The sequence below is a fragment of the Motacilla alba genome, chromosome 11 (assembly GCF_015832195.1).
Source record: "Motacilla alba alba isolate MOTALB_02 chromosome 11, Motacilla_alba_V1.0_pri, whole genome shotgun sequence".
NCBI classification, from domain to species: domain Eukaryota; kingdom Metazoa; phylum Chordata; class Aves; order Passeriformes; family Motacillidae; genus Motacilla; species Motacilla alba.
This window is the reverse complement of record NC_052026.1, coordinates 2,896,961-2,919,350: the sequence shown is the minus strand read 5'-3', so window position 1 is coordinate 2,919,350 and position 22,390 is coordinate 2,896,961. Positions and strand designations below refer to the sequence as shown.

Genomic DNA, 22,390 nt, shown 5'->3' with positions numbered 1-22,390 from the left:
GTTTGTGATTGTGCAATTTAGCAATCAGTAGTTCAGTGATTTGCAAAGAATTTGGGTGTTTTGTTGACTTGCTGATGTATATACAACAATATGCAATGCTGATGCTGGCATTAGTCTGTGTTCCTTGATTCACTGGCAGCTGCCTTGGCACCTTGCAGTGAAGCCTCAGGAAGGGAGAGTGTAAAGGTGCCCTGCACTTTTACAGTCCCTGGCACACCTTGATCCTTCCCCTGGTTCCACAGAGGAAAAAAACCCTCTTTTGCTCTCATCTTGGCACAGTGCCTTTCATCCGCAGGCTGGGCTGGTCACCAGCTCTGCAGTGGAGTGACAGCACAGCAGCACCAATTACAAAGAGGCATTTATTAATAAATTAAAAAAAGGCAGCTTGGGCTCTGCAGGGTGGCTGCAGGTGAGCAGCCAGAGAGGGAAAGGAGGGGCCGTAGCAGCCTTGGACCCTCTGTCCCTCCTGCTCTCTGCAAATGGCCAAGCTCTTGGTAAGCAATTGTTGGCAGTGCCATGAAAGCTACATACCCTAATACCATGTTTTTCTAAGACAGTCTTAGATTTCCTACACTCATGCTGACCTCAACTGAAGATAACAAGCCTTTTCCTGGGGGAAAAGGGACAGCTTATCCTGCCACTTTGCTCTGCAAGGTTTGATTTTACTTTCCTTTGATGCATCAGTGTGGTTAGGGAAAGATCCAGTTCTGGATGGACCAAAGGCTGGCTCCTGAGTTTCTACCTAAGGATTACACCATGCCCTTAGATTGTATCTCAACAATGCTGTTCTTCACCCTGCCCTGTTCCAGCAGACACGGGACAGAATATCATGTCTGCAGCACTCATGGATGAACAAATAGCCATGAGCTATCAGACACCACCCTGAGTGCAGCCTGCCTGGCCCACCTCAGACCAGGGATCAAACAACAGAGGTGTTTTCTTTCTTGGACTGATGCAGTATTGTAACACCAAACTGCTCACAGTGAATGTGTTTGGTCATTAGGCCTCCAGGCAGAGGTTGCCAAAAGCAGACCTACATAGCACTACTTTCAGAGTAGCCACTTTTGTCAGAAGTTTCAAATGAATCTTTGCAGGGTCTTTCCATACGGCTTGGAAGCAGGGAGAAATTAGTTCTTCTTCTGTGTTTGTAAAGAAAAGCTTTCCTGCCAGGAAATTTTACTATAATATTTAAGTATTTTTCAGAAACATATTTGGATTTTATTTTTTTTTACCTAAAACTGTACATCTTTTTCCTTACCAGTCTTGCATTAATGATCCAACACCCATTCTCCTACCTGATGCTAATACTTCCTCAGCTCACAATTCATAGGAGTACTGTGGTGATTGATAAATGTCTTTGAACTGGAAAGTGCTGAGTGCTAATTACTATCTGTGCACACTCAGACTTGTGCTGCTTTCAAGTGCAGGGCAGTCACATACCATGGTAATGGGAAAGCTTAGGAAAACAGATACTGGTACCTAGAAGTTTTATCCATCATAGGAATGTAATAAGGAAGAATAAATTAGAAGTTAGATGTTTCAATTCATTACTGCACATTCTAATGAATCATTTTCCATCTGTTTAATAAGTTCAGGGCAGCTCAAAATGAAGTTCAGATTGGAAGCTACTTGCAACCTTATCTGCTTGTACTCCGGGTAATGCTAAAAATTATAAAAATATGTTTTTTAAACTGTGCTCCTCACAATGGACAAAATGTTACTGCAAAGTGCAAGTTGAAGGGTATGGATTCATCCAAATTCTGCCCCCAGATGCTGGGACACTGGGTGGGTCAATCCAGAGCTCCCCCATGAAGCATCCATCACATGCCTGAGGAAGTACTGCCTGATGAAACTGTTAGGTCAAGCTGTGCTTAGGTTTTTTGTAGGCTTTTTCCCTCATCCATCTTTAAAATGATGTGATTGGACTGTAAAGGGTATTTTCAAATGTTTCCTTAATGAGGATACTTTGTTCACATTTACCAGTCAGTGCTAACCGCTTTCAGAGTTCCCCTGCTCCTGTAACTCAAGGACCAGCCTGGGAGAGCTTGGGAAGCACATGCTCAGCATCTCTAAAGCAGCCACTGCCATTCACCAGCTTTGCTCACAGAGGACATGTTAATTAAAGTCAACTGATTGGAAAAATAATTACAGGAGAATAGGGAAGGGGAAAGCTTAGACCCATAATTTAAAGACCTCTGGTGTTTGTGTGTTGTTGAGAGGTAGTCATTTTGTTGAGAGAAAAGAGGGTCTCTCTTTTTCTTTCTCAGACTCCTGTGCTCGCTGCTTGCAGAAACATGCAATGGCTACAGGCAACAAGCAGCAGTTTTTCTTCAGTTATGCAACTACATGTGGCCTTTTATTCTTTCAAATATATGCTTTCACCTAGCTTTGTTACTGCTGTATCTTGAGGTGGCCTGGAGATGTCTAACCTAAAAGGTTTTGTATTCCTGGACACAGTCTACAGGATATGGAATAATGTAAACAATCTCTTAAAAACTGCTATTGTAGCATTTCTTGCACTAATTAAAACCTGGCTAGGCATCTCCTTTCTTGATGCTGCCTCTACTTCAAACAAAGGCATTTCAACAAATCAAATCCAGGGAAAATGGTTTCACATTTTAATCTAATAATAATTGTTTTAGAAACCCGTACTTGCTCAAGGGTATAATTCATTAAAAAAAGATCTTAGAATTCAACACTAAGCAAATATAAACCCCTTGTTATTTGGAGGTGGATGTTTTTCAGCTACTCCCTCTCAGGTGATGATTCTGCATTTCCCACCAGCTCTGTGTCCCTCCAGCATTCCCACAGGGAGGGGCAGCACCCCGGGCTGCCAGACTGGGAGCCCCCCCAGCTCTCATCATCATCATCATCATCATCTCATCATCACAGCCCTCCTGAAAACCCTTGGGCAAGGCACCTGCCTTGTGCCTGTTACAGCTTCCTCCTCCCCAGGGGCATGCAGAGAGCATAAACAGGTGACAAAAAGGAAATCCTGTATGTCAGGAAACCAAATACAATTCTTAGAAAGCTCTGACTGGACAGATTTACCAAGTGATGGTGTGAGTTTGGTGTTGTTCTGGCCTTGCCACCAGTGGATTTGGTTGGAAGTGCCCATTCAGCCAAACCCCTGCCTATGCAGCCAAACAAACACTGCAGAGAACCAGAGAGAGAGTGGGTTGTGTTCCCTGTGTGCCCATAACAGCAGTGGTTGGAACTGGAGCACAGTTACTTTGAAGGCTAATCTGATTCCCCTGGTGCTATAGAGCATTTGGCATTTAAAGGTAAATATAGACTACTGTCATACATGCATATACATAACAGGAATTTTATACTATCATCTCTTTATTACAAAAGTTTCATACCTTTTCAGTGTTATCTGGTGAGCAGCTCCTCCCAGCACACCCTTCCTCTCTCACCAGGCAACCAAGTGACTCCAGTTCCCTTCCTACTTCGGGGCATGTTCTCCTAACAACCCAACCCGCTCTTTTATAGCTCCTGTTGTTCCCATGAGTTACAGCTGTGGCCCGTTGAACTTAGGCCTTCTCCTCGTTTTTGATTATTGGCCCAGCTGCAACTCCTTAGGGGAAGATTACTTTCTATACCATCTCTATTCTATGCCCCCACATAGGCAGTAAATGCAAATGTCCATCCATCCTAGATTCACAAAAGGTACAGATGGACCAGCACAAGGACTTGTAACAACCTGGCTTTGCAAGTGCTGAAAAACTTAGCAATATTTTCTTTTAATTTTATTTTTAAAGGTGTGAGAAAAGTTTAAGGTGAAAAAAAAAATTACTGTCTGCCATAGTTTGAACAGAAAATAAAGCTGAATTTGCTTATGCAGAGAGAGAATGTAGTGCTCTGCATTCATTTAAGATACAAGCATCCCCCAGTGTTCCTGGCCTGGAGCTCTGGCAGCTTTACATACTGAATGAATATAGTTGCCACTAAATAATGTTAATAACCTTATCAGTCAGAGTCACAGAATGACTTCATCTTTCACACCTCATGTTCTCCTTTGATGCATTTTAGAAATTTAGAATGCCAGTACGCTACAGAAAATTAAAAGCTTCCTAAGGAAACCATGAAAAGCATACAACTTGCCCCAACACCAAATATTCCAGGCACATTAAGAACAAATCTTTAAAGACTTTCCCTGACATAACTGCTTTGAATTACCACCTCTCCACAACCCATCCTTCCTGCAAACTGATGCTATACAGTCGTTCTCTATTTAAAATCCCCTTTGTAAACAAAGACCAGCTTCAAAAACTCTTTAGAGCAGGTCACATTTGCAGTAAAAATATTGGGAAAGCAAAGTGATTGCTACCCCTGCAGCCTGTCACTGACCTCCAGCTGAGCCCTTGTGTTCAATAATTTGCTGCTGAGAAATCTGGTTACATTTTGGGAACCAGTTCCACTGCCGTGCTCTAATGCAGAGTGTTACTGAATACTTGTGTTACTGAAAAATGCAGGATTGGCATAGCTCTGTGGCAGAAGCATTCACTTTAATTAATAAAGACACGTAGCCCTGGTAGTGGTTTTCCTCCCTGGCTCCCATTCCTTCCCTTTTTCACTTGTCAGTATCATGTGAGGCCAGACATTGGTTCCAGCAGGATTTTCCATGGGCTTAAAGCCTCAGGGCTGTGCTCAGTGAGGGCTTTAGGCAAACACACCCGCCCATGTGGGACCAGGGCCGCTCTGGGGCTGCACTAACAGCAAATGGCAGAGCCAGCATCAAGGATTTGCAGAACAGACCCAGAACCTCTGTGGGAGCTGCCGGGGGAGGAGAGGTAGCTGCCCCTGTGGCTCCTGCACAGAGTCCTGCTTGCTGCCCTCTCTTCCTTGGTGTTCACTGCAAGCCAGTAAAAGGGGGTCCAAGCACTGTGACCAGGATTTGCCCTGGAAATCAGTTTGCCTGCAGAGCTTCCTCGAGGGGTGACCTGTGGTGGTTGGTTTGAGCGTGGCTGTTTCTTCTCAGAGGTGAAGCAGCAGCTGCCAGTTCTGTGTTTGGCACAAAGGTGCAGCTTTCATGATTGTTCCCCCGGCATTATCTCCCTTCATGGTTTTCATATTGTTTAATCGGTGAGAAATAAAAGTAGAAAGTGACATATTCTTAGCAAACTATTGAGAGGGATTTCTCTGAAAATTGAAGTTGTGGTGTGACCGTTTTTCCCAAAATGCAAATTTTAACGATGTACTACATCATCTTTCCTACATGTTAAAAAAAAAGGACATGAAATTAAAGACAACTGACAGGACAGAAATAGACTGGATGACCACAATTAACTGTACAAAAGAAATACTAGAGAAATCAGTTATTTGGTCTAAATGAGAACTTAAATCTACTGATCTTCATTGGGAAAATAAATGCACTCCATGCTAAGTTTGGTTTGGTTTGGTTTTTTACTTCTTGTAGATATATTACACCAGAATTCCAGATGAGAGGACAAAGACTATGACTGAAGAGTGCCCTGGAGATCACATGCAGTTCTTTTCCTGGGTCAGAACTGGATCGATCTGAGAACAGTAATTATGAGGCTGACATGTATGTTCTCCTTCATCTTGCTGTTTGGAGCAGTTGGGCTCGTGGTCTTCATTCACCTGCAGGATCCAGAAGAAATAGTTCATCAGCAGACACCAGGTTAGCATTCCTGTTTCTATTTGAATCACCTGCCTCTTCATGCTCAATATTTTGTACTTATATTCTCAATGTATGTTACATATTTCACAGAGGATACCTCAAAAAAGGTATGTCATTCTTAATGAAGGCTACCTTGAAAGTAATTATCAATTTCTTTAAAACAAAAACAAAAACATTTGCTGGAAAAAAAAAACAGTTCCAAGAACCAAGTAATTGATTCTACAGGGACCTTTACCAAAGTGCATAGGGTGCAGCTGGGTGGAGTTAAGTTTCTGCTAGAGTTGAGACCAACTTTTGCTTCCAACTATATCACTATAAATGTGAAAATGAGAGATTTCATCAAAAGTTCTGTTTCTGGAAATGTACACCTCTGAATTTACCTTCACTTGCATATGGTACTCAGTGTGTCATGAGATGCAAAATAAGAGATGTATGAATGAGTCACATCAGAAACTTTAAATACTTTAGGAAGCATTCACTTAATTTGCTTAACTTCAATTAAACCTTTCATAACTATTATTCATATGCATGTCATCTTCTTGCACTACTAACTTGAAACTGTGGAGAGCCACAAAGGCCACAGAGATGGGAGAACTAGAAAACTGTGGGCTGAAACAGTAGTTTCCTTTAAAAGGGAGGCACAAAAGTAGGAAAGGACCCAAGATCTCTTGATTTACAGTCCTTTTCTCTTTGACTATGGCTGTAATGAAGGCTGCTTTAGAGCCTAGACAAATGCCAGTGCAGTTACTCTCATCCAGGATAATGCCGCTGTGTTCTGGGGTTGGGCCCCTGTGTTTGTTCTTCTATGCACTGAAATTGTCCCTTGACTAAACAAATGCTTCATAAAACCTTTATTCATTTGACATCTTCATTGTACAGCGAGCACAACGGTGTCTATTTAAAATCATTGCTAACATTTTTAAATAAGCTGAACTGTAACACAGGGAACCCTTAAATAATTACATTAATTGCTAATTTCTGTGTCTAGGTTTGTTAAGTGCTTGTTTCCATGTCACTGAACAATCTGTTCTTTAATATGCTGTTTATTTAGTCCAACTGCACACACACCAATTTTGAAAGCAGCCGCTCAGCTGAAACTATAGAAGTAATGAATCTTCAGTGTAGTGCAAAGCAGGGAATTAACTAGTTCCTTCAGTGCTTTTGCAATTTATTTTTGTATGCTTAGATGCAAAAGAGTTTATAGATTAAAAACAGAGGTACTGGCCATATATGACTGAAAGTGGCCAGTAGTTTAGGCAAGGGGGAAAGATGTATGGACAGCAAATGCAGGCAGTACTCTAATGCATCTAAGCATGTGTAACTTTACATTGAAAAGGTAATTCTTTGCTCCTGAAAGACAAAATTTCTTAGTATGGTCTCAAAACCAGTGCAATTTCTTTTCTATTTTTTCATTGTCTGTCCCTCATCTTGACGTGCTCTCTGCCATGAACCTCTTGAATGCTGACTGCTGATTGTAGCACTCTGGGAAGGAATTTTTGAGAGCAGTGTAACTGGAGAAGGGGACAGCAAAGCATATTTAAATAAAAACAAGTTTGAACAAGCACCTACCCCTGTCAGGAAAACTCACTCTGTAATGTGCTTGATTGCTGTGGCTACCTACAACACAAACATGCCAACGATGCTGTTACTGCCAAAGGTGTGTAATCAATTCCTCAATTCTCACATTCAATTACTATTTATGTTAATAGGAGCCAGACTGCACCCTTGAGTAAATGGTGCTCAATACAATTACTTTTATTTCTGTTTGGCTGATTTTCATGTGTGTTAAGTGCTTTCAACTCCCAGTGGGCTGAAAACTCCTCAGATCCACTGCTTTTGAAAATGATACCAGTTATCACTAAAACATATTAGGTGACTTAAAGAGCACGAGTAAAAACATCCATTAATTTCATGTAAAAATACCGGCTGGCACATTTCCTTCCTGGACAGTCTCCTATGAAAATCTGTCAATCACAGGTGACGTTTTTGGCGTGCTGAGAAGGATCCTTCCCTGGCTGTGCTCAGAGTGGTTCTCCATAAAAGGGCCTGGTTCTAATGGAGATGGGATATTGCTATAATTTGCTTGCCTGATTGCTCTCTCGAGAGAATTGAACAAATGCATGTATCATTAAGCTACTTAGGACAACAGATTCTGCATGGAAAAGCTTTACTGGATTAGCCTTTGCTTTTGTATTTCCTGTGTAGTAAAACACATTTGCCAGATGCTGGAATCAGCAGGGCTGGGGAGAAGTCGGTAACACTCATTTTCCACCAAAAAGCAGCATAGGAACCTTTGCATTGTCCAAAAGGACATTTTTCATTGTTAGTATGTTCAGTCATCTTTAATTTAGGATAGAACAACTTATGAAACACGATTAATAAAAATACTTTGGTACTTCAGTTTTATCTGTCTGTTTCAGAAATTGTACTTGATTGTTTTAGTCCTAGCAAGCATGACAGTGAGACCTTGATGTACTACTTAAACCAGTATAAAATCCACAGTCATAAAACTTTAAGTAATGCTTACATTACTTTCACTGAGCAAAGTACTCCTGACAGTAGCTGTTTGTGTTGATTTGTTACTATTCATTTATTCTTTCCCTGTGCTTCACATTGCTACCTAATTGTGATGCTGTACTGAGAAAGCAATATCAAAGTAATTTTCCACAACATTAGTTACAATTTTCTTCTGATCTTCCAAGTGAAAAAATCCCATCCTGTTGGCTTCTGTGAGCTTATAAACCTTGATTACATTTATCTGTTGGAAACCAGTGCTTACAAAGTACATGTGCCTGGATAGTGGGTGTAGGGCCTTTTATGCTGATTGACAAACACGCTGTCTGTGTAGTTTATTTATATAACACACATCACTCTGAGCAGATATATTGAAGACAGACAGCCATTTGGGGTGGGCAGAACAGATTTCCCAAAGCAATGTGTTAAATACAGTAGATATTCCTGTGGTCATTAAAGAGACAACAGCATTAAGTTCACTTAGGACAGTTGTTTTCTTGGTGTGTATGAAGAGTGCTCTTACTGGGGGAACTCAGGATAAAAACTGAGAAGCGGTGTGAGTGATGGTCATACTCCATGGAGGAACACAATGTTCCTGTAATAATTCTCCCTGTATAATTGTATCTGCCCCCTGCACATGCGTCAGTGCACAAACACAGGCTGGGCAGAGAGGGCACTGAGAGCAGCAGAAGGACTTGAGGGTCTTGGTGGCTGAGAAGCTTAACATGACCTGCACTGGCAGCCCAGAAAGCCAGCCCTGCTCTGGGCTGGACATCAGTGTTAGCACAATGTCCAGGAAGGTGATTCTGCCCCTCTGCCCCTCTCGGGTGAGACCCCACCTGCAGAGCTCGGGGTCCCCAGCACAGGAAGGACATGGAGCTGCTGGAGGGAGTCCAGAAGGACATGGAGCTGCTGGAGGGAGTCCAGAAGGACATGGAGCTGCTGGAGGGAGTCCAGAAGAGGCCATGGAGGTGCTCCATGGGCTGGAGCCCCTCTGGAGCCAGGCTGGGAGAGGTGGGGGTGCTCACCTGGAGAAGAGAAGGCTCCAAGGAGAGCTCAGAGCCCCTGCCAGTGCCTAAAGCAACTCCAAGAAAGCTAAAGAGGGACTTGGGACAAAGGCCTGGGACAAAAAGACAAGAATGAATGGCTTCAAACTGAAAGATATTACTTGGGTCATATGCAAGGAGGAAATTCTTCCCCGTGAGGCACTGGCACAGGTTGCTCAGAGAATCTGTGGATGCTTCATCCCTGGACGTATTCGAGGCCAGAATGGCTTTGAACAGCCTGGACCAGTGAAAGGTGTACCTGGCCCAGGGCAGTGGAACTGGAACTGGAAGATCTTCAAGGTTCCCTTCCACCCCAAACCATTTTACAACTCTATGATTTCATGATATAAAACTTGCCTTCTGCAATTACCATACCATTATTCTTAAACAGACATACTAAAGGATTTGTTCTAAGGCAAGCACATTTGCACATGGTGCACAAGAAAAGTTTAATACATATATCCCCATCCCAATGCTAATGCACAAATCTTCTGTCTGTGACAAGACATTAAACATGAAAAAAACTTTACAGTAACAAAACATTTAGCCACTCCACCACTGTGTTGGTCCTGGAACTGATGCAGGTTTGGGTTTTGCCTTTTTTCTTTTAGATGTCCTCTGTATTTTTGCACATATATTTGTTGCTCTGTAGCCTATTGTACTAATACCTAGTTTTCCCAGTAATTTTCCATGGCCTTTCCCTAGGCAGAAAGACAAAACAAATTCCAGAGCTCCAAGCCCTGGGGGGTACAAGGCCCCTCTCCTGTCTTGGTTCTTCCTAGGAACCAAGGCCAACAACCCTTCCAGATCCATTTCATGGACCAAGCTCAGCTAGTGCTGAGGGGGGGACTCCAGAGAAGGGGCTTGACCTGGGGGGAAACTGAATCACCACTTGTCCTCCTAATTGGTGCTTTTCATCAATTTTGCAAATTTCCTGAAACCTCTAAATATGCACTCATACCTGTGGGGGTGAGCTGTTGTGGACATCTTTCCATAACTGCTCCTGAAGGCCTTCAAATAAAGATCCTTTTTTATAATACATCCATACTAAAATGACCTGGAGTTTCATTTCCACGTTGGGAAAAAGGCAACAGAAGCTCAAAAGAGAAGGGTCCTGTCCAGCCTGTGGTAGCATGGGGGCTTCTTCAGCACAGAGTGTGCTCCCCGTGTGTCAGGGTCTGCAGTGAGAGTCAGCAGGGCTGACGAGCCCTTCCCGTCCTGGCCACGGCCACAGCAGCTTGTGAGATCCCTGAGAACATGGGAGAGAGAGCTGCATCTGGGCAGCACAAGAGAGAGCAGCCTGGACCAACAACAGCACTGAGAGAAGAGTCGAAGGGCACAGCATGTCCTGAGAGATCTCTGGTGGATTTCAAACGCCACATGAGCTCCTGGGCCACAGAGCAGCCAGTCCATGGCTGCAGACAGGACTGTGGGGATGAGCAGCAGCTGGTGGGGAGGTCCTGAGCACCAGGAAGGATCGCTGCTTCCACAGGGGACACAGTGAATAGCTGCACTACAGTGCCATAGCTGGACAGTGTGCTCGAGGCTCTGCGCTCTATGGACTGTGGTCAGAAGAGACAGGGTATTTTAAAATGGCATAGACTTTTCTAATAGGAGATTTTGCCATATAAAAACTAGAGAAAGTATTAGTAATCTTTTACATAAGTCTGGGGAGAAAGTTGGGGGGGAAAATCACTGCATTTTTGCCATATGGTTACTGAACACACAAGCTTGTAAGAGTTTTCTGTCAGAACTTTTAAGATGAATATACATGGTCACATGCTCATCTGAGAGCTGAAAAAAGGTGGAAAATACATCTCAAAGGATCCGTATTGTAAAAGCTCCTAAAGGGTGAAAACACACAATGGCTTTGCACTCTGGCTGTATCAGAATTTGAAAGTCAAATATGAATATAACCAAGCCTGAAACTCATCTGACTGAGATTTTCCAGTGATTGCCATCTTACCTCATTGACCAGTTTCTAACATTATTCTGTCATCCTCTCTATTTTCTGCTTTACTGAGGGTGTGATGGGGAGGAGAGGGAGGAAGGAGAGATGTGAGGAGGGGCTGGCACAGGGACAGCACAAGGGAGCCACAGCATATATTGCAGCAGCCTGAGAGCAAACACCAGTACTCCAGCTATACTGAAAGTTACTTTTTCAGAGCACACACACCTTGTTACTCACAAACTACACTCCCGTGCACATCTCCATGCTCACTGTACATCTCCAATACTGTCCCAGTGCACCATTTGTTAGCCAGAATGGAAAATTTCTATAAAAACAGTTGAAAATGAACTGGCATTGTACAATTCTGGTAGTAATTTTCCTGCCATTTGCATCTTACTGCTCTTAGAAGCTAGAAGCCATTTAATCCTCTTCTCAACTGCCAGTATCAGCAGAAACAATGAGCAAAGAATCTGGTGGCTGTAGCAGAGGTGAGGTGGCTTGCTGGTGTTTTTTTTGAGGCAGAAGAAACATCTGTTATGTGTGTGAGGATAGTTCTGCCAACTCAAGAGAGGTTGAACCTTCTGCAGTCACATACTCTGAGTCTTCTTAAACTGAACTTCCCCAAACAAAGAAGTTCCTTGCAGACTGGTTCACAATGGTCTGCAGTTATTGGGACAAAAAGAAAAATGTCTGTTTCCTTGTCTGCCAAGGCGAGGCACTTAGGAAGGTCTTATGAGTATGATATTCCCTTTTCTGCTGCTTGCAATGGTTGTGGTTTAGACTGTGAATGTGAACCTGGTTGTTTTTCACATTGCAAAGTGCTAGCAATGACTTCATCAGCCTGCTGCTATAAGGGACCAAACACTGGCCAGATGGTTTCAGAGGAAACCCTATACCACCCTGCCAGTGCAAATCTGTTCAGAAGAAATGTAGTCTACTGTAGAAAGCAATAACAAATAAGCTGTTGTATCACCAGTGTGCTGTACAGAGATTGTCTCCTACAACCTTCTCCCTGCTTTCATGACTATGCCATATTCTTGGCAGTCTTATAAAAAGTATTTATTACATGATATTGAGAAGGCACCACTTTTTTTCCCTTTTCTTTCTTTTTCTTTTTTTTTTTTTTTTAGTTTCTTTAACATTCTTGAGCCTAAAGCCTAGTAAAGCAATTACAGCTCTTATGCTATAGCATGGCATACCAGCATTTATTTGACCAGTATTTCCTGTCAACCATCAGCAAGTTTTTCACAGGAAAAAACACAGCACTGAGGTGTTAAGGCTGTGGATCTGGGATCCAAAGCTGCTGTGATTTGTTCCTGTCTTGCCCTACTGCTCATAGATTGTGCTGTATTGTGTTATATCAGGCAATTCACCCATTCAGTGTTTCCATTTCCTCTTAAAAAGGGAATTCTCTGCAGAGGATTCAAGGGACCTAAGGACTTTTAGATACCACAAAAAAACACCCAACCCTATTAACTATGATTTTATCACCAAATCCAGTGCATTTCCAGCAGCAGTTACAATCCCACTGCAGTGATGCACACACACATCAGGTGGCTGAACCAGATCCACTGCCCATTTATTTGCTGGCATAAAGACCATGTCACTAATCCCAAATGCATTTACCAGCATAAAACCAGTGATGTAGTGCTGACTCACTCCCATAGGGCAGCTTTCACTTCCACAAATTTCCCTATCCTCTCTCTTTCTGTCAGCATTTCTTCATAAAAGGTTTGATATTTCCTTTAAAGCTTAGCTTTAAAAACTGTCAGAGGTTGACACTTTGTTGTTGTGTCTGGCAAAAAAAAAAAAAAAAAAAAAAAAAAAAAAAAAAAAAGCAACCTGCCATCTCTGAGCTGCATTCGTTTATGGTGCTTGGCAGCATATCAAGGGCAAAACTCAGCTGCACCATGTCAGAGGATTCTCAGAATGGCAGCTTCCTGAAAGTATATTCCCAGGGAATGAGCCTAGATGCATCTAAGGTTCCCCTGGACATTTTCAGAAGTATAACAAAAATGTGCAAAAGTTGATCAGCAGTCTTTAGTTTCACCACAAAACATTTATTCTAAATATAAGATTGTATTTAATTTTCCATAGAAAACGTGTCTGCACTAGAAAGCCTCCTTCCATATGTCAGCTGTCATTCAATTTGCATGATTTTTAAAATGTAGTAACATATTGAGGAGCTTAAGTCAGTATAAAACACTTCCTGGATTTTCTGCAGTTTATGCCATTTTAAACATGTTTTATAATATGTGTTTCCATTTCTGAAAGTTATTAATATTCCCTTAAAAGCTTAACCAAAACTTCCTCTCTCCAGCAATATCATCCTTTTTCATTTAGTAAACATTAATTTTCCTTTCATGATTCTAGTGGAGCTTGAAATTAAAGGTGGCTTTCTTCCCTATTATGGCTTTCTTTGTGAATCAGCATCAAAACTGCCAGTTTACTGCTTTAGCACCAATCAAGAGAGCAAAAAACCAAAGTAACCAAAACCAAAGTACACCAAACTTCTTGGGGACATCTTTATCCTTTTCTCCAACCAACAATCTATCTATTTTTGAAAAGAAATGGCTGGATTGAGATCTGTCACCGCTTGAGATACACAAGGTGGTTAACTGATTTTAATTTTAGTCACTATAGGCCCTCTCCTGTAAGACACTCTCTCACAGCAGCAGTGCACTAAAGCACCTCCCTGTCACCTGAGTGGCTCAGCTCCCAATTCTGCTTCAATGCCTCAAGGGCTCTGCTGCCCAAGGGTCAGAGTATTCTGCATCTCGTGAAATTAAGTCCCATCTTTGTCACTTTCTGTTCTCTTTCTGTCACTTCTCTGTTCAGAAGATCTATGTGGTGATTAAGGGTCAAAAATGCTCCTGCCAGGCCCTTCCAGTGCTGCACATCTGCACATCAGGGCAATTGAGAGATGCTCTTCCCCTCTTTGCTTTAGAATCACTATCCATATCTACAGAAATTGAGTCTTTTGGGTCTTCTGTTCCTGTGCTTGGTTGGAAACCACACATTTTCTCACGCAGCTCTTGCCAGGGACTGTATGTCTGATGTTTTGCTCCTTGTGGCACGTTTGCTAAGAAATCTGAGTTTACAGATTCGGGTGTCTCTAAATGAGGAAAGCAGAACCCGCTGTGCCCCCGAAGGTGTGTGTGCACACAGGCCTGGGGGAAGGCAGGGACATCAGTTCCCTTGATGGAGCAACTGGGACTGAACAGCCTCGGGAGGGAAAAAAGCAGGCTATGAGTGAAATTCCCCTTCCTTTCAAGGGTGCTCCAGTGCCCCGTTCCTTTTGTATTCTAATTCATTTACCTTTCTCCTTCCATTTGGCAGTGCTGAGCTTCCTGTAATGTGGTGCAGACAGTGCTTGGGACAAACAAAAGGATATGGGCTTTAGAATTACTTCAGGCTTGAATTTACTGGAGTCTTTGGATGGCCTGCACTGCAGTCAGAGAGGCTGGTATGGAAGCAGAGGGCACACACAAGTCCTTCTTGTGGCCAGGAGGACAGAAAGCACAAGCCTAAACAGGGGAAACTGGTCACTTGCCTAGCGGCTGCTTGAGAGGAGTGGGAAGGGAGTCTCCTTTTCTCAAGCTGTAGGTAGTGCACAAGGGCCAAGGTCCTTCATACCAGTTTCCAGCTTGTTGCATTTCTTTTCTTGACTTGTTTGACTTGTCTTCATTTGCTAATGAAGTCTTGCACAACTTACTACCCCTGCGTCAGACCACGGGAGAAATGACAGGCAGCAATCCCTGCTCCTCTGTGTGAATGCAAGGCAGCTTTAATTGGGCCCTCCTAACTGTGCGTGCAGCTGCTCAGGAAAACATGGTGATGCTTGTCTCATACAGGAAAACAAACTCTGCTCACTATTCCACTGTAAACAAATAAGAAGGTGTGTATTCAAATGGTCACAAAAGTAAATATACCCACCTGCAGGTAGGCACCAGGAATTTTATGCCCTATCAAAGCAATTCTGTACTCATTGAGACTTTAGTGTAGTTCACTGTAATTGTTTAAAACTCAACCTAAAGGCTGTGTGGAGAACTTAAACAGAGCTGGGATACCATTCACGTGCTCGAGGTGAACATCAGCACCTCAGCCACCGAGTTCCCTTGGATACTGTGAGCAGCCAATACTCATTGCAAAGGGATCCTCTGCTTTTCTGTGAGCTGGTAAATTGACACCTGCCCCTCCCCTTCATTCGGCTCAAGAGATGCTGTTCCCTTGTAAACAGGAGGCATCCTTTAATCACTATGTAATTAAAATTCCCATTATTCTGCATTTATGAGCTGCTCCTTCTCCCACTGGTGAAGGGAATTAAGTTGCTCAAGAATGTACCAAGTCAGGTGTTATTTGACACCTCTGCACTGGTGATGTAGGTGTTCAGTGCTGCATGTCAAGCCACATCCCTGCCTGGTCCAGTGGTGTATGCCACCAATACCTGCAGAAAGCTCCTTGGCATGATTTCTGTTTTGTAGGAGAAAAACAAAATGAACAGACCTTACCAAATGATAACAGTGTTAAGAACAAAAGGCATATGATCTCTCCCATATCTCTTCTACATAACTGGAAGAGGAACAAGGCAAAAGGATGTATGCAGCAGAAGAATGGTGGGCAAGGAGGTCTGAGAAACATCAGCTGAGACAACTTCTTCACATTTGAAATTATCTAATGAAAGGAGCTTTGTGGGGTTTTTGTTGGAAAACATACAGAGAGACTAGTTCTGCTAAATACTTTAACATTTTTAAAACAAAAAGATATTATTTAAATGAAAAAAATTAATTAAGTGATAATATAACATAAAATTTATTGCAGTTGTATAATGCATGTTAATAGGCAATGGGTCCAGAATCTGGGTGACTGAAGTTCCCAGGGTGCTACAATGGAGACAAGGGAAGTAGGAAGGAAAATGTACATTTACTAAAGTAACCTTGCAGTAGTTAACAAACTTAGAGAGAACACCTGGAATTTTTAAAGCCCTAAATATTTCCAAGGAACAGTAATGATATAATTATGTGATATTTCCATATACAAATCTTTGGAACATAATACATTCTTAATGTCTACACGTTTGCACACCATTATTTTCTTCCTGCTTATTTCCAGAGATCAAATTATATATTCAGTATATTCTGATTATTCTCTGCCTTTTCCTCTAAAGGCAGTGGCTTCAATTCTTAATTGCGACCCAGTGGAGATAAGTTCACCACAACATAATTTAATGAACTGTGGAAGAGTTACCTCTTTCTGCATGAAGTATCAAGCTGCATGTCAGAGAAAGAGTATCTCCTAGGTGATGTTTCAGGAGATAATAATTAAGTAAGACATTTCCTACAATAATATCACCCACACACAAATGCAGCCCTTCCCCCCAAATTGGACAATACATGAAGTGAATTAATAAGCCAAGGACACTGTTCCTAAAAGAAATTCAGTCCCACCATTTCTTTCCTCCATAAAATCACAAATTAGAAATCAGAAAGCTACAGTACAGACAAGGGAATTTTCCTGGTTTTCCTCCTTCAGCTTCAAAGGCTGAAATGTGCTGGATTAACCCTTCACACCAGTGTAGGATGGGCCATCACCAGAGTCCCTTCCAAGGGTGGAGGCTTTCCTTTTTGCCCTAAATGATCCTGAGCAGATCAGCAGCAGCACTCAGCACACACAGCTGCCAGCTCAGCACCCCCTGCCCCCTTTACTGGGGTCTTTGGGAAGAGATTTCTGCAGCACCAGCCTTGCTGTATTTTTAAGTTATCTATATTTTTGTGTAGGGAAAGAAACTCAGACTTGAAAGCACCCCCTGTGAGGTGGGCTGGGAGCAGGACTGAGCAGCTCCCATCTCCCTGCCATCCTTCATCTCCCTCACCCACACCTGCTGCTTGCTGCCTGTCCTACCTGAAACAGGGAAGGCATCCTTGTGTCCCTCGTTCTTTGTTTATTTTTGCTGCAATTTAATCTTAATTAGATTGCAAATTCCTCAAATTAGGGCATGCAAGTCAAATGCTGGCTCCTACCGAGTTCAGAAGGGTGTGTGAATTTTTTGGCATTTTTACATCATTCAGCCACTTTCATCACAGCTTCCACACCACCACTGTCAGATAATCATGTGATTAAAATGAAAGATGTTTCTCACAAAGAACTGCTGAGGCAGCATTTCAAAAATTCCAAATGTCTTAATGTTCATTAATTAAATGTTTCTGTGTTTCTGTCCTTTTAGCAACCAACCACCAATGCTGCTAAAACATTCCAATGAAGGGCTAGTTATTCATATTCCAAGAGAAACCCTATTTGCCACAACAGCAGCTGCAATTAGCAAGGCAAACCATCTTCTTGTAGTCATTTAGAGGAAGCAGGAGCAAGCACAGAACTCTGGTCTTAATAGAAGCAAAGCACTTGCCATGTCCTCCTCCATGAAGAGGGTGCATGGTGTGAGAGGCTCACCTTGGGAAAAGGCAATTCTGCTTTCTGGCTGCGACTTTGCTCCCTAAACCAAGCATTTTTTAGACCTGTTCCATGTAATGACTGTTTCTATAGCCGAGTTGCATGAGTCTGTCTCTATTTCTTTTATTTAGCAAGCTTAACTATTCTTTGTCAGGAATTCCCCAAAACTAAGATTCCTTGAATGCCCAGCTGCATTTGGATTGCATGTCCATCTTCTCCACAGCTGTGTCTTAGCTGGGAGGCACCTGGAAAATGGAAAGGGGAGCCCAGGTGCAGGTGGCCAAGCAGGATTTTAGACACAGAATGGGACAATCCACAGGTTGTTTCACTGATCATTTCACTGATTTTTAACCACGAGGAGGAGCTGAAGCCAGACCCCCATGGCTTGGAGCCTCTAAGGAGGGGTGGCTAGGTCAGGATATGCAAAATATGTAGGAACCATTCTACACCACATTTTTGAGTCCATGGATTGCTTTTATGGTAACTAAAGGATCCAAACAAAGGGAAAAAACATAAGCTGACACCTAGCAAACCTCAATAGAAGGAGGTCTGTGTGTCCACACAATAATTTTAGGAGCTCACAGACTTAATGGATATTGGAGCTCCAGTTTAAAGGTTATAGTAACCAGAAGTGCATCTAAAGCTATGCATTTGGCTTGAACTACAAACCAGAAATAATCTCTCCAAAAGGAGATTGAAGCAAAGCATATTACGAGTGCTCAGTGCCAGGTACAAATAACCACCCAGCTGGAAAGTTGCATTTCCTCACTAGGCCAGTGCAGAAGGATGGTCAGCAGTAAATGTGCCTGCACTTAATGACCCTTTTTGCAGCCCCACTCAAGTTTACAGGGAAAATCCCAGCCCCAGATTTCTTCAGAAGCCATATTTCCTTTGCCACTGCTCAGAGAACTTTTGAGGATGAGTCTTTGAGGATGCAGAGCTCTCTTCCCCTCCCTGTGGCTCCCTGTGCTGCTCATCCATGGCTCCAGCAGTGAGCAGTGCTGTGTACAGATCACCTTAAATACACTCCAACTGCTCACAGCACCCACATTTTAACCCTCCTGCAAACATACACATTTCAGATCTCTTCTGACATTTCTTTCTATATCTGAATTAGCAGAAAGGTACATCTGGGGAAATAACCAGAGCTTCAGAATGGTTAGTCTGGTTTAAAATTCATTTTCCCCAAAAAGTGATGCAGAAGTGATGCACGTAGCCTCTGCTGCAGCTGATACAACCTCATCCTCTGAGCTGTGCTTCCGTTCAGTCCCTGTCCCTCTGCCCAGACAGCACTGCGAGCCCCTGTGGAAGTGAGAGAGACTGGAAGGGGCAGTACCAGAAATCCTACAGGCATCTCTGTAGGAAAGTTAGAGTGGGAGGGCCCTAAAGCAACAGGGGTCAGCCTCAGCAGGTTCCAGTGACACCTCTGCTGTCAAACTTCTGGTGCACTGGGCACATGGGTCTCCCTTGGATTGCCTTAGCCACTGATACACATGAATAGCTAATTTGCTCAGTGATTATGGCTCCTAAGGCAGGTGGAGGTTCATGTACTTTAAAAATAGCTTTAGAAAACCTGATTCAAAGACTGTTGGAGATCTCAACTCACCTTCCAGTGTGTCCCAAGAATTTATCAGTTCCTGCAGCCCCTGCTTCAACAGAGTTGAACTCAGCTTACAGAACATGATATTCTGCTTTTTTTTCTTATTACTGGCTAGAATTCGTATTCACAGTGCAGCACTTTGAATCAGAGGTTTTCCCCAGATGCCTCTGATGCTTATCCTCCTTTGTTAAAGAGAATGCTACTTCATCTTGCAGAGCTGGTGGCCTCTTTTCAAAATCTACCACGCTGCAAAGAATGATGTTGTCAGACAGACTGATCTTTCTCCAATAGCTTTTGCAGCACTTTTGTTATAAAGATGTTAAAGATAACATGGAAGAGAAAAAGAAACAGATTTAGAGTCTCGGGATAACAAAATACAAAGCATGACAAAGAATCATAATACTGACACTTGTAATTGAAAGAGCTACTGAGCAAGTCTATTTTGAGTTTTGGGGAAGAATAAGGGAAATGAGTAATGTAGGTTGCTAAAAATAATAAATAGATTTTTGTGAGAAATGATAACAATATTCTTTTTAAGGATTGTTCATTGCTTTGTTTCATTGCTGTAACTTATACTTAACTGGAAAGAGCATCAGTCCAAGATAGCACACCTTCAGCAGTCTCAGCCTCCAATTCACAGTGAAGTTAATCCAGGGAGCTATTAAGTACAATAAAAGGCCAGGAATAGCATGAATATCATGGGAACAGAAAGCCACAGCACTTACTCTGGCTCTGTGAAACAGAAATTATAATGAACAGATTTTTAAATGCATTGATGTGGAGAGTCCTTAGTAACATTACACTGACTTAAAGTGATGGCCCAGCTTTTGGGGCTGAGTTCTGCTCACAGGGCCAAGGTCTGTATGCAGACTGCTAGATGGTGTTTTCTTAAAGGAAAAAAATATCTCAATCCATCGCTTACTGGTAACTCTATGTTAGCAGATTTACACTGGTGCTAAATACTTTGCAAAACCTGGGATAATGAAGAGTAGAAATTCTCCTAGAGAAGATCTCTTAGAGGTACAGGGGGCAAAGCACAGGGTTCATTATGCAGCTACACATCCAGAGACAGCTTGTGCAAGAGTGAGAGAGATTCTTCTGATATCCTCCTTCATGGGAGTTGATCTATTCTTCAAGTAAACAGAAAGTACAGGTCCCCCTGAACTCACCTTATTTTGGTTAGATTTCCTGTTTGGTGGGGTTAACCCTCCTCCCGCGAGAAAGAAAATCCCAAGGAAACAAGAAGCCCTGAGACAGTTCCTGCTGTTAAATAAAGCCTGGATCTCCTCAGGGCTGAGGGACTGCCCCTGTTCCACGTGGACACAGCTGCAGTGCCAGGAGAAGGTTCTTGGAGCAGAGTTTGCTGTTCCAGGGCTCAGTGCCCCCAGTGTGCAGCCAGCTGCTCCTGCATTCACTCCCGGGATGATTCTCTCTCTTTGCTGCACCTAGTGAACAAGTTTTAAAGGACACAAACACCAAGTGGAGAATGTACCTGGTGAGCTCTCTCCAAGTATCTTTTTCTTGCTTTCTACCTTTGTAAACAAGTTAAAAATGCAGCAAAGAGGAAAATTGCTAGTGACACTTCAGACCTTGCTGGGTCTCCTACTGTTACCACTCTGAGCAGCACAGAAAAGTAGTTATGCCAGCTAAAAGGGGTGGAGTAATCATTTGGAAACAGCAGATGTCTAACTTGTCATTTTGGAGTGAAGTCATCTAACGCAATTTCTGAATTTTCTGGATTTTTTGCACAAAGCATTGTAGCCTGCACAAGTCTTATAATTAAAACACTATCACAGTGAATAGCTTGTACCAGAGTTGAGGATTAGGTGATCTTATTCCTGTAATAGGATTTGCCTGCTAATTGTCACTGAAATGACAGCAGCCTCTGTTATTAGGAGCAGAGGAATTGCCATGGTGGCTCAGATCAGCAGCCCTTCTATCCATTAAAATATCCTATCTTTAGCACCCAGCAGTGTTTAGTGGTTTAGAAGAAAAGGCAAGGTTGTCTGTTCTGGAATAAACTGCTGTCAGGTAAAGGTTCCTCAGTATTCTCATTACTAACACACAGGTTATGCCCTAATCCAGGAGCACTCATATTTCTTACAGAACTCCTTTTATATTGGCAAAGAAGCACAATCTTTTAACTTCTCTTAATAAAATTCTCTTTCTGTGACCCCCAGACAATGGCTTAATTGATTCAGAAGAGGCACGGTGTGATGGCTCTCCTTGTTCTTCACCTGAATTTGTTTGTGGCACCCCTGTCACACCCTGAGCAGCCCATGGTGGTTTGCATGGTTAGAACTTCATGAGACAAAGACCAAAAACTGAGGGGTTCACCCAGAAATGTGTGACACAGTGATGCAAAAAGTGAGATGCACAGAGAAGACTCTCCTGTAGCCTGTTCCTGAAATCACCAAGCTTCAGGATCAGTTCAAGAAATCTTGGACTTCACAAGACAACAGCCATGGTTGTGGAAATTGCAACTGAATTCAGTGATAACTCCTCCTGGCTTTTAGAAAACAAATTCAGATCTTTAGGCAGGGCTGTCAGGAAAGAGGTGAGCTACAGCAGCTTCCCAGTGACAAGGGATCCAGAGTACCAAAGAACCACCTTTGCTGCCTCAGCATAGTCCTGCCCTGTCACCCTGTGTGTAGAACGTGCAAGGAAGGAGGAGGCTGAGGAGGGAGAGGAGTAGAGGTGGGTGATGTGAGAGGAGCAGCTCTCTGAGTGCTTGTCTCATAAAAGCTCAAAACAATACCTGCCCATGGCTAGGTCCCACATCAGTCTGGGTCTGACTTTACTTGTAAGCTGCAATAAGTTAATGATTTGGGATTCTTCTTTCTTTATATTCCAAAACCAAGTGATCATTCTGAAAACTCACACTATGACTTCTGCATTTTTGTTTCTACTGCACAAGTAAGACAAAAGCAAGCTCTGAAAGCAGTACACTGCAATATCAGGTCATTATATCACAATACGCTCAAGCTCTTTGAAATCATTCATTAGTCAAACATCTGCTGCAGATTAATATTGAGCCAAACTTGTCTGTTAGGTAATTCAATGGGCTCCAGTACCATTTAAGCAGGGAATGATCTGTTCCAACACACGTCCTGTCTGTGGGTAATTTACTCCGGTTTAGAGCTTCTCCCTTGCACTGCTCCAGCTTGAAATCCTCTTGCATTGCA

At 42.7% G+C, this 22,390-nt stretch overlaps 1 protein-coding gene across 4 annotated transcripts in view; it reads left to right on the top strand.

Moving 5' to 3' along the window:
• Positions 1–22,390, top strand: part of CHST8 (carbohydrate sulfotransferase 8) — a 187,789-nt gene that overhangs the window by 37,850 nt on the left and 127,549 nt on the right. For all 4 annotated transcript variants that reach the window (XM_038148215.1, XM_038148217.1, XM_038148214.1 and 1 more), the window contains exon 2: positions 5,423–5,647. In XM_038148215.1, coding sequence (XP_038004143.1) covers positions 5,539–5,647 — 109 coding nt within the window. In that variant the 5' untranslated portion in view covers positions 5,423–5,538. The remainder of the gene's footprint in view (positions 1–5,422; positions 5,648–22,390) is intronic.